We start from the raw sequence: 13,256 nt of genomic DNA on the forward strand, positions 1-13,256 counted from the left end.
TGATACTACATGTACATGTACGTTGTATCTGTTTCCATCTTGTAAACGTCTTGTAAAACACTCTGCTACCATTTAAAGCACTCTGCTGCCATATAAAACACTCTGCAGCCATATGTGATACTCTGCTATTCTATGTGACACTCTGCTGCCATATGTGACACTCTATGTGACACCCTTTTAGTCAAGAGATCAAACAGAACAAAAAATGTTCTTTACTTCAGCATAAAGTCTTTACCGGTTTTTTACTGTTGACTTGCTCATTTACAATAGTATCTCTAAAATATGCATATCAGCAAAAACTATGGGGGTCCTCCCATTTTTATGACGATTTTGACAACTCGACGACAGGGACATTTGAAAAGTGACAGACGAGACAACAATTTATCAATGTAGGTGACGTTGACAAGGTGACAATGATTGTGTAAGTAGGCTTACTGAAGGTATGGCTACACGTAACAAATTTTTCATTAGTTTTGAGTCCTGATCAAAATCACAAAATAAACAAAAAACAAAAAATTGTTTGTTCAAAATTTACAGAATTATCTGAGCCGCGCATGCCCACCAAATTTGTCGATGAAACGCATTCAACAGGCTAAACAAATGATTAGCGAGCACGATTCTAGCAGCTTTATCAATTAGTATAGTCTAAGACACGTATTACGAAACACAATAAAATTACGAAGGCAATACAACATAGTACACACAATGTAACTGCTTAGGTTGCGCTATTGTTGGTTTTAGCAAGCACGATTCTAGCAACAATTAAAGTTTATGTAGTCCAAAGCACACAACGCGACACGCAACAAAAATATTTTGGCAGTTCACCATAGTAAATACCATGCAACTAACTTGATTGTGCTAAAGATAGCAACACTTTGTGCCACAAAACTTTGGCAGCTAAAAAAGAAATTGTTATCATCAAAAAAGGAACAATTTGTGGCTATAGTGTATAAACGATAAATACTAACAACAGCGCAATCTAAGCAGTTGTATTAAGTGTACAATGTTGAATTGCACTCACACTTTTATTGTGTGTCATCATACATGTCTTTAACTACATGTATACTAATTGCAAAAGCCGCTAAAATTGTACTCACTAGCACGATTCTAGCAGCTTTTGCTCTTCTGAGCAAAAGCTGAGCAAGTTTCAGGTTTTCAGTTAAAGAAGTGTAGCCCTAAAAACCTAAGACCCCTGTCACTCTTCACGAATTAATTAGCAGCACTCCCAAACATCACTAATGAGTTTGTGAAGGTCGCTGGTTGAGCCATGCTTTTGATTAGCAGAAGTTCAAGCTGAGCAAGTTTCAGGTTTTCTGCGCAACCCAGTGCCACCAGAATAAATATTTGTATTAAAATAGCGAATTTGAAGAAAGAGGTTGTTTTGGTTACCGACTTGAAAAATGTGACAACAGTGATTTTAAAAGTGACGACAGTGATTTTAAGCGACTATTCTGACTACAATTTTGTGTGGTAGGACCACCCACTATGTAGCAGAGTAAAATATATAACAGCAAATAGTTTAAGAACATTGAAATTATAAAATCATTAAAACTGCCCGTTTGTATATACATACCAGGAGATAATTGTTTGGTTGAGTGTTTTAAGTAGTAAATATTTGCAGTGATATAATATACCGCTGCAATTGTTTACTTGTGTATTTAAAGTTACAATCTCTAAAACTCAGTCAAGACATTTTCATGCGGGCATCTATGTTATTGTTAGTTTCATTTACTTAGAACATTAGTAAATGGAGCGGAAATTGGCTTAGATACAAAACTCAACATATGACAATGCCCTAACTGTTCAGTTCATTATATTAGACCATGCTTTCTAAAATTAAAAATTGACTATTTGGTTCCTGTTTGGTTAAATGCAATTTATTTGATGACTGGTTGATTATACTTGAGAGAAAAGAAATATAAAATGCTAGTAAACTTTGAACACAGGATTTTTGGTCCCTGTCTTTATTTAACTGCAGTTAGTGCCAAATTATACTGAGTAGAACTATATATATAAAAAACAATCACATTTGTATATATGCATTTACTTACAGTTAGGTTGCCACGTTCCAAATATCTGTGCTTTTAGTCTCATTAAATTTATTACTAACGAGTTTCAGTGCTACAAAGTATCAATGAGGTAGTGTAATTTTGTAATTCCAGTCTCATTCTCTAATACTCAGAGCAAGACTATGTTATAGTGATAAACTAGTTCAATATATCAGCTTGATTTGTCCAAAGTGTTTAAGAAACAAAAACTATCAAATGCCAAAAAAAATTGAGCCGAAGTTTTTTGGCTATCACATTGTGGAAGTGTTTAACAGAAAACAGAGTGAGCTACCATGAATGATGAGTCAAAAGTTACAAGATATTTCAACTTGACTTTTTAATCAAATTAAACATGAAAGAGAGTTAGAGAGATAGTGAGAGAGTGCAAGAGAGAGTGAAAGACAGAGTGAGAAAGAAAAAGAGAGAGAGTGGGAGAAAAAACAACAGACAATGTAAAAGAGAGCAATATAGACCGAGAGGAAAAAATGACGAGAGTGAGCGAAAGAGGGAGGGAGAGAAGGAGAGAAGGAGAAAAGAAGAGAGGGAGAGAGGGAGAAACGAAAAGAAGAAGAGAAGGAATCAGAGGAAAGGAGGGAAGAGAGAGAAAAATTAAGAGAGAGTGAGAGAAAATGAGAGAGCGAAAGAGAGAGAGAGAGAGAGAGAGAGAGAGAGAGAGAAAGAGAGAGAGAGAGGAGGAGAGGGGGCGGGGGAAAAGGGGGAGAGAGGGAGAGGGGGAAAAGGAGGAGAGGGGGAAAAGAGGGAGAGGGGGAGAGGAGGAGAGGGGGCGAGGGGAGATTTCAACTTGACAAGATATTTCAACTTGACTTTTTAATCAAATTAAACATGAAAGAGAGTTAGAGAGATAGTGAGAGAGTGCAAGAGAAAGTGAAAGACAGAGAGAGAGAGAGAGAAAAAAAGAGAGTGGGAGAAAAATAACAGACAATGGAAAAGAGAGCAATAGAGACCGAGAGGCAAAAATGACGAGAGTGAGAGAAAAAGGGAGGGAGAGAAGGAGGGAGAGAAGGAGAGAGGAAGAGAAGGAGAGAGGGAAAGAGGAGGAGAGGGGGAGAGGGGGAAAAGGGGAAAGGGGAAAGGGGGAGAAGGAGCGAGGGATCGAGAGCGAGGGACAGCAAAGGAGAGAACAAGGGACAGCAAAGGAGAGAGCGAGGGACAGCAAAGGAGAGAGCGAGGGACAGCAAAGAAGAAAGCGAGGGACAGCAAAAGAGAGAGCGAGGGACAGCAAAAGAGAGAGCGAGAGAGCGAGATAGAGAAAGAAAGTGAGAATGAGCAAGAGCGAGCAAAAAAGAGCAAGAGATAGAAAGAGACAGCGAGAGGGAGAGAGAGCAAGAGAGAGAAAAAAAGAGAGCGAGATGGAGAAAAAAAGAGCAAGAGAGAGAAAAAGAGAGCAGAGAAGAGAAAAAGAGATTGAGAGAGAGAAAAAAGAGCAAAAGAATGAAAGAGAGATAGAGAGAGCAAGAGAGGAAAAAAGATAGCAAGAGAGAAAAAGAGAAAAAAAGAAGAAAAAAATAAAAAGAGAAATAGAAAAAAGAGAAAAGGAGAGTGGGAGAGAAATAGAAAAAGGGAAAGAGTACAGAGAAATAGAAAGAAGAAAGGGGAGAGAGAGAGAGTGAGAGAGAGAATGATAAAGAGAGAGTGACAGAGAGGGTGAGAGAGAAGGAGAAAGAGTAAGAGAGAAAAAAAGAGAAGAGAAAAATAGAGATAGAGGCAGAGCCAGAGAAAAAGAGAGTTGGAAAAAAGCAAGAAAGCGAGAGAGAATAAGAACAAAAAAGAGGGAAATGGAGAGAAAAAGATGGGAAAAGTTAGAGGCAATTATAATAAAAAATACAACAAGGTATAGAGGTATCTAGAGAGCGGTACATATAAAAAAATTGATATAAAGATGTGGGTATAAAGATATAGAAAGATGAAAATTACAATTCAACAAAAGCAGGTGACTGAGTTAAAAGTTACAGCAATCTGTTCTGAGATGCATTTATACAATTATTATTCTTGTTTAAAATATTGAAACTTTTACAGTTACCGATGGAGTAAAAAGATTACTTTGATAAATCATAAATTGTACGGTTACAAATGAGGTTTTTAAAGAAGTATATTAAGAGCAGTATACATAAGAGTACAAAGCGGGTGTCTGACAAATAATAATTTTTTTTATAAATCCTTTTCATATCATCATTTCAAAATAGTTATCAGCTTTCTTATATCAAATATTCCTGTCTTCTGTTTAAAGAAGTAGAGCTTAGTTTGTAACTGATCAAAGAGACAGTAAATCTGTTCCAACAGATTAAAAATGTATCATGTATACATGCATTTTAAACTATTTTTGTTTATTTATCAATGTTTAATTTTTAAGATGTTAAATTTTTAGCTACTACACAGTTGGTTGCACCTTACTAAATACTACCATAAATTACTACCGTTGAAGGCTATTTTATTTGATGGCTCTGATCTATTTTATTGAATTGCAACCAATTACTTTTTAAAACTTCCTAAATATTGGTTGCAATTTTTCAACATTATTATGAATTGCATAAAAATTTAATTTACTCTCATGAAATTAAAGCTCTAAACCAAACATTTAAACTTTAAACGGCTACAAACATTTTGCTTACAGCTCCATTGTGGTTGCTACTGATATGACACAATCTTATTCAGATAAAATGCAACAGCCCCATTCAGTTTTCTTTTCGCAAACAGTCTTAGTCTTTTACCACCTCCCTTTCTAGTTTTAGTTAACATAACTCTAAAACTTACCTTATACATGAGTATTACTTACTGGAAAACTTCATGTTAACCCATTCAGGACTAATTATAGTTGTTGGTTGACTGCTCTCCCAGCCTAATTAATTTTTCAGTAGCCTTACAATTAAAATAGAGCTACACAAAATTAGGTATAACTAGAGTTTTTTTTTAAATAATCTTGATTTGTTTTTTGTAGCTTAACAAAGACATTCCAGGCTACAATTTGCTATAAATTTTTGTGCACCTTTACAAATTCTACTAACCACAATTTCTAATACTTCCGTGAACTTTTTTTGTTCAAAATTATTTCTTATGTTTCATAGCAGCTCACAAGCAGTTTTTTGGTACTGACATTGTTGGACCTATGTTAGATTGATAGCAAACTTTATCAGCAGCAAATAAAAAAAGATTTCTCAATTCCAAGCAACAGAACAGGTGTTACTAGCTTCTAACCAACACTACGTCATGGACAGTTTTATCAATTATATAATCAAACAATTTGTTAATTTATATTGAAATGCATTGAAGAGGTTATTATGAATATATTATGCATAAAAAAAGATACTCAAGTTACCAGCTAACAGACAATCAATCACCAGCAAAAAAAACAGGTGTAAAAATACAGTAAAATATATTGCAAAAAATACAGTAAAAATGAATATGCATGAAAGCGAAACAATATATACATGTAGAATATGGGTGTATTCATAAAAAATGATGACACAGTGAGAGTTATTTGATGCCAACTACACATGCATATTTGCTCCCATTATAAGTTAGTTGATGCAGTATTCATCAGATATTGGTGTTGAAGCCCTAGGCTCATCATCAATGGCATCATCACTCACAAGCCCTTGACTGTCTTCACCTACATGTAGCAAATATGATCGGTAGTAAGCAGCCTATTTGCTTTCAAACTTCTCGTACAGCCTAGAAAAAATTGTGCTCTAGTAGCTTTTCAGGGTAAATACCTGATAAAAAAACTGAAAATAAGTAGTCTACTGCAGCTAACAATTGGTAATACAAATTGCAAATATTTTTTGATACTGTAGACATAAACACAGAAAGTCATGAAGATGATTACTGTGGTAAGTGTCCCCTATCAACCAATATTAAAGCCTAGTGGTTTGGGCTAGTTTATAGTAGATGTTGAGGCTGAGAACTATATGCTTGACTAACTGTGGGTTGAACAATTGGATATAAATGAAATAAGAAATTTCTATTATCTTGTAGTTCTACAAGGAAATCATAAAATTATTATTTATTATGGGGTAACAGAGTGAGGAGTTCATGCTGCAAAAAGGTCTAAATTTTATTGGATTGAAAATGTTGTAATCGTGTGTATCATGAAAAAATCCATATATAACACTGTTAGAATGAAGTTTGTTAGAAATTCACAAGAAAAATGTCGGCTTTTTATCGGTTTTTTTTCGGCAAAATTCTATAAATAGCCACATAAAACTTACCTTCTTCCATCAGAAAGTTCTCATTTTCTTCTAGAATATCACTTTCATTGCTTATTTCTTCCCCTGAGCTAATTACCACAGCTGATTCGCTTAAAAACTTTGCCATCGTTCGGATAAACTTTTACCAAAATGGCAATCAACAAATTTTCAAAACAGTTGATATCTATCACGTAATTTGTAAGTTAAAAACCTTTTGTTTAATCACATATTTGGTATCAAAATGATGCCCAGACTCTTAAACTTCGTTTGGTGAATGAATAAAACCGATGTACCTAAACAGCTAAGCAATAGAGCAAATCAAAGTTTAACCCGAGGACTCCGGGAATGGGCCCTGGAGAGCACAACTCTTTCCGTGGTAATTGGGAACAGTCCTGAATGGGTTAATATCAAATACTTAAAAATCACCAAATCATATGACTCATAGAACTAAAGAACCATAAAAGTAGGCAAAAAAGTAAACAAAGCCATAAACATGTAGAACCATAAACACCTAGAACACAGGCTTACAGTAAAACCATCAACACATACAAAGATAAACACAAAGAACTATGATGACATAGAAACATGCAAACTTAGAACCATAAATACATAGAACTATATAAACACATAGAAGCATAATTACATAGAACCACAAATACATATAACCACAATCACATTGAGCCACAGACACACAGCATTGTATTCACAGAACCATAAGCATTACTGAGCTTTTAACACACAAACTCCTATTAATATTGACTACCAACTACTTCATGCAACATTTTATACTGGTGTGATAAAATAATAATAATAAGAATATTGATATTATTTACCTATTATTTCTCTAGATGGTGTTTAGCCCATATAAATCAATTTTATTCATATAACTATAATAGTATAAATATGATTCTCAATGAGACAGTCAATTCTTACATGAATAAAGAATAGGCATTTAAAAAGTTCATTTTTACCATAAGTTTTGCTCACCTTGTGTTTTTACATGTACTGAAATGTATACCACCAAAGCTTTGGTTGGGTGTATAAAATTGTACACTTATTAAAAATGATCAAATTATATATAAGGCTAGGAAACTTCTAATGATAATGAATAAGATAGCTTCTCAAATGATGGATAAAGCAGAACAACGCATTTTCCCCTCATGACACATTCGCATACAAAAATCTATATAGTAATAACTTTATCAAAATATGATGCAATGAAATATAAACAAATATAACACTCAAAAGTTAGAACAGGTTAAAATCAGATAAAATTCTGAAGCTACATTTTCAAGATTAATATAAATGTAAACCGGAGTGAACTGCAGCAATAGAAAGCACTATTAAATAATAACGCTAGAGTTTGATATAATTTCTTGATATTATATATTGTTGAACTGGTAATAGTTTATGTCTCCACTTTAAAACTTCCAGCCTGTCAAAAAAAAGCTGATTATTTTTGTTGGAACCTTTTCAGCTGCTCTGATGCATTGGTTCACCACATTATAAAAGCTTTCACATGTACAGTATCTTATATTTATATTATTTTTCTATATAGAGGTGTTGAGAGGAGATGTTGTAGTTGTAAGCAGCAACCGATACACACCTACAAAAGAAGATAGAGATGGTTTTATGCTGAGATGTAAAGACACAACTCATGCAGCTCTGGAGAATTATTACCCTGAAAACATAATCAAGTCAGAAATTGTAAAGCCTTGCTGTAAGTTGAGTCATAAAATGTAAAGTTTACCACAACACTTATTAATCATGTTTAGGTAATTTTAGATTAAACTGGCTAGTAGAGAATATAAACTATGTGTGTGATATTATAAATTTAGTTTCATGTCTTCAAACATGCTTTAGTAAGTTAAGGGTTTTATAATTGTAGATGTTGACTTTAAAACTTTACCAGGCATTCTTCACCAGAACTTTAAATCACCACTGACACTGTCCTGCAATGTGATAGGAAATCCATTTCCTTCCTATGCTTGGACTTGTGAAGGATGTACAGATACTAAAACAGATCAACTCACTATTCCGGCAAATTTTCGAGAGGCTGGTCAAGTAGAAACAATAAACTGCACCGCTTCTATTGAGTGTGAGAGAATTATATTTTAAGGGTTAAAGTAAATATCAGTCACCAACACTGTAATGATTAATTTTGTTACAGCAAACGCAGCCTAAAATAAACCTCGTTGAAAGGTTTTACTATCACCTTTTATAACAACAAAAACTCATGAAATCTGTTTTATTACATTTGTTAAATTTTGTCATGTCGTCATTTGTTCACATGTCGTCATTTGTTAAATTATTGATAGCACAATAGTGCATAATTTCCAGTCACTAAGTTTATTGCTGGTCTGAAAGCATCTCAATTTTGATTTTATAAATGTACTAGATGAATACATTGAGGTGCATTGGTAATAAATAGATTTTTGCACAGAAAACCTATTTTAATCAACATATTTGTACAACATTTACCATTCTAACGCTTAAATAAAGTCGCTTGTTTGTTTTTTTTGTGCCCAGCCCATGCGTAAATCAAATATTCAAAAGCTCGAAGCATAGCTAAATCATATTGCTGAAAATCATTTTTAACTTCTATTGCTACAAATTTTTTTTTGAACTTTAAAACAACTTATAAACAGTTTAAAGTAATGTAGTTGTCATTAGCAAAGTTTTTTACCCAATGATTTTGAGAAACATAAGCTAGTTTTGATTTTTACTACAATAAAGTTATTTCGTGAAGTCATGAAGAAAAAAAATGGCTTTCACAAGAATCAAACCCATACATGTACACTTGGCAGATGGAACGATGTGAGACGAAGCACACTACAAATAAGCTACAGAATAATTGTACTTATAATCATTTTGCGTCGTGATATCTTACGCAATCATTATCTTCAGTTGTGCTAGAATTATCTAAGTGTACTAACAACTGCATTATATTGCGAGTAAGCCCTGTGGTGTAGTGAATAACAAGCCTGTCCACAAATCCATTGTTTTTGGGTTTAATGCCAGTTTAAAGTGGTTCTCTTTATTTCTTCAGTTTTATTGCTATAACTGGACATATGAACGACAGACTAAAAAATGACAAACAAAAACAGACACTTATCTTTAGACATATAAATGAATAGTACATTTTGCTCTTTAGATAATTTTTCTTGTCACATTTCAAGGTAAGATCAGCTATTTTACAACTTATCATGTCATTTGCAGAAGATGTAAAATATGAGTTGGCTAGTCTTATCATATATATAGCCTTACTTATACATTTTTATGTTACAAACTTTCAACTACTTCCAAAGGCATCCAGTATTTCACTAACTTTATTGCAGCTAACCATAAGACAAAGATTTTGTCAGAATGCTTAAAATCAAAAGACTTTATACAAATATTATTTTGCAGTTGTTGATCCAATTATCTGTCTCTTCATTATCATGTGGAACGATACAGCTGAACTCCTACCTACAACCACATCACTTTTGATGACAGAAAGACGAGCTTCACCTGCTGTTGCACCAGCAGTTATAGCTGGAATTCTCGCTTTTGCACTATTTGCACAGTCGGCTGTTTTCTGGTGGTGGAAAAAGAGAAATGGTGAGTTTTAACTTGCAGGTTTATAATTGAAAGAGGATCATAAAAAGTAAAGAAGTTTGTCAGCTGCCTGTGCCAAAAACAGGCTGTATTAAATTTTTAGGTGCCGTTATGAAGTTTTTTCCAACTGATGAAATCAGCAAAGTGAGAAACATTTTAATGTTTTATTGTGGTTGCTTGCTTTCAGACGTGAAATGGAAGAGCTTAGAATCAAGAAAAGTCAGGTAAACATAAAAGAATAATTAAATTATATACAATTAACATGTTCAGTTCAAGTTAAATGACCATGCAATCTGAGTGTCTATGAGAACTCATTTAAAAAAGATCTGCTTATTTCCTACATAGCAGTAGATATAGAAGTCAATTAAAACTTACAGAGCCGGTGATTTACATGTCTGTGAGAACTTTATGTAGCTGATTATTACTACCTTCAGACAGTTTACAGTTTATATATAATTGTAGCTAAAAGTAACACTGATAATTTACTAGAGGATGTTTAACCATCATTGTTTGAACCTTGTAACACTTTACATAATAATAATATAAAGGGTTTATGTCCATAGTAACTTGATTTCTTTATATTTCAGTCAACCAGCTATAACAGACACAGATACTAAATTAGAGACAAAAGACAACAACTATGAATCACTGACAACAGGGAGTCAAGGAGATCATCCATATGCTAGTGTGATGCATGAAGAACTATATGAGAATGTCAAAAGAGACTAACCAGTTTTTATTATGACATCGTAACCAGGGAATTGGTTTGTTGTTCATATATGATATTTCTTTTACAGCAAACCTTTGTTCTCTGTCTAATTCAAACAATGCTAGAATTTATAATTATTGTTTTTGAGAACTCGTCATTCCTTTTGTATATAAATATTAGAAAGCTACGTGTAGAATGTTTTCAAATTAAATCATTGTGTTAAATTAGATAGCTAAAGCTTTGAGACTACGCATATCACTGAACAACCAGATGCATGTGCAATGTATGCATTGTCTTCATCTGCTTAAAATTTATTTACCTGCTTGAACATTGTACTTATCCGACATGCTTTTGTTGTACAACTAGTTGGCCTTATTATCACTAAAACACGGTTTTAACATTAAAGTTTTAATACTAAACACCCTTAGCATTGTTTTTTTTTAAATTTATTTGAACTTCACAGCACACTTTTTATGATATAAAGTTTAAAAACTAGAATGATGAAGTTTGTATATGCCCAAAAAATAAAGGTTTTGTGCAAAGACTGTTATTATCAGTGCAACTCCGGGCTTTCACCTACAATATTTTAAACAATTAACTGTCAATATTTTAGGTCACTAAAATCTTTAAAAGTAATCGTGTTAACATTGAAGATTTCAAATGGCTTGAGCCACACCTTAGCAGAATGCCTTTGCATTACTTTGTGCTTCCGCGGAGTCATACCTAGTGGTCTTGTTTGTTCCTTCCCATTTTTTGCATTTGTCCTGGGATACTTGCTTTTTAAAAGCTAATTCTGGCAACTTGGCTTTTATATTGAACTGAATGTAGACTGAGATTGACAATCAATGATAGTCATTAGCAGCTAGAAGTAGAACATAGAATTAATAAGAATGATATGAGAACCTTTGTTTATAAGTAAACATGAAAGAATAAAATTGTATCTGAAGGCGAGCATTGCAAATTTAACAGGAACTCTTCTCTGAAAAACATTCAATATATGTGATGCCTTGATTTCTAGCTTGAACCTTTACAATATTCACTCACATATGCTTTCTAAATTACAAAAAGCTTCATATTGTATTGTAGACTAGCATATAATAAAAAGCTTTAAGCTTCTTAATCAACTTATGCATGTGAAAATTCCTTCTCTTACCAAAAATCATGCTTTACATATAATTTTTTGAAAATTTCTTTATCCAAAGCAAACACTTACACCATTCCGATTTATAAATATTAATTTTATAACAATGAAGTGTTTAGAAACTACACGCACAGTTAAAATATGGAAGAATATAAAGAACAAATGTAAATTTATGTCAAATATTGGAAATATAGTTATAAATCGCTATATTATAAAGTTTAAGCCATTTAATTTATTTTCTTTTGTTCATCCAGAACATATGAACACCAAACTGTTTTGAGAAAACCGTATTTTTTTAGAAGTAGTGAGGTATATGACCTTATATGGTAGAATCCTTGCTTGACTTTCATTGTTCATAAGGCTAACAGTCTTGTTCTTCATCAATGAATATGAATTATTCATTCCTTCACCACAATCTATATATAACAATATAAAGGAGAATATCCTCTTTTTATTTGAAGGATTAGATCATCGTGTATTTAGAGGGCTAATCGGTAAAGATTTTTTGTTAAAACATCTGAATCAATAAATATAGATTCATTATTTCTACCACTGACCCAGTGCTAGGATAAGACTAAAGCTAACGACTATGTCTTTCTTTGCAATGAATTAGCATTATTTGTTTTACTATCAGAGCAGAATATCAGTAGCAGTATTGAGCAGAAGAAAATGATTAATAATGATGGTGTACATAACTATTTAATTTGATACCTGTCTTCACACATCCCCACTTCAACAGATAATGCTGAAAAAAGTTAAATTGGTCAATAGAGATAGTTTATTTTTACCGCATACAGAATACCTGGATAAGACTGGTGCTACCAATTCAAGCATCATTGTCTAGCAAAGTCTATTTGTCTGATAGCTCAGTGACTGTCATAAAAAACTACCATAATTCCTTTGCCGCAATATTTATCAACTGAATTGATTATATAGCAATAGTAAACAAACACTATTTTTCTAGACCGCAGAGTTGTTTACTTCTCTTACAAGGGTAAAACAACTACTCACACAAAAGCATTGATTCGTTTAAGTTCATTAAATACACTAATATCAGTATTTTCTTGCATTTAAAAAACCAGCCCAAATGGATTTAGGTTAAGTACATTTAAATATAAATGATTCTGTTTATGACACAGACATCAGAACAGATACAAATTTTACACTAAATAGTTCTTAGCTAAAATTTATTTGTTTCCTACCATATTTATTTTTGGAAACAATGTTGAATAAAATACCAACTTGTCAGTTTCATACAGTTTTAACTGATGCTGATTGTGTCTGCTGGTTAACATTCTCATCATGTTTTATGTAATATAATTATGATTTATGTTATAGTATATTATGTAATATAAAATTGCATTACAATAATTGTGAAATATGATAATTAATAGCCTTTTATTATATTGTATCATATTATCATGTATTATACTTTAATATATTAAATTACAATATACTGTTTTGTATTATTTGTATCATAATATGCTATATTATATCATTTCATGGTATATTATAAAATTATATATTATACATGTAGTACATTACTATGCTACATC

The 13,256-nt window shown here is 32.7% G+C and overlaps 1 protein-coding gene across 1 annotated transcript; it reads left to right on the forward strand.

Moving 5' to 3' along the window:
• The first annotated feature begins 3,025 nt into the window (after nucleotides 1–3,025).
• On the forward strand, nucleotides 3,026–3,316 carry LOC137397490 (octapeptide-repeat protein T2-like). The gene has a single exon (XM_068083781.1). It carries the CDS (start codon nucleotides 3,026–3,028, stop codon nucleotides 3,314–3,316), a length of 291 nt encoding a protein of 96 aa, XP_067939882.1.
• The last annotated feature ends 9,940 nt before the right edge of the window (nucleotides 3,317–13,256 follow it).

The sequence above is a fragment of the Watersipora subatra genome, chromosome 5 (genome assembly GCF_963576615.1).
Source record: "Watersipora subatra chromosome 5, tzWatSuba1.1, whole genome shotgun sequence".
Taxonomy (NCBI): domain Eukaryota; kingdom Metazoa; phylum Bryozoa; class Gymnolaemata; order Cheilostomatida; family Watersiporidae; genus Watersipora; species Watersipora subatra.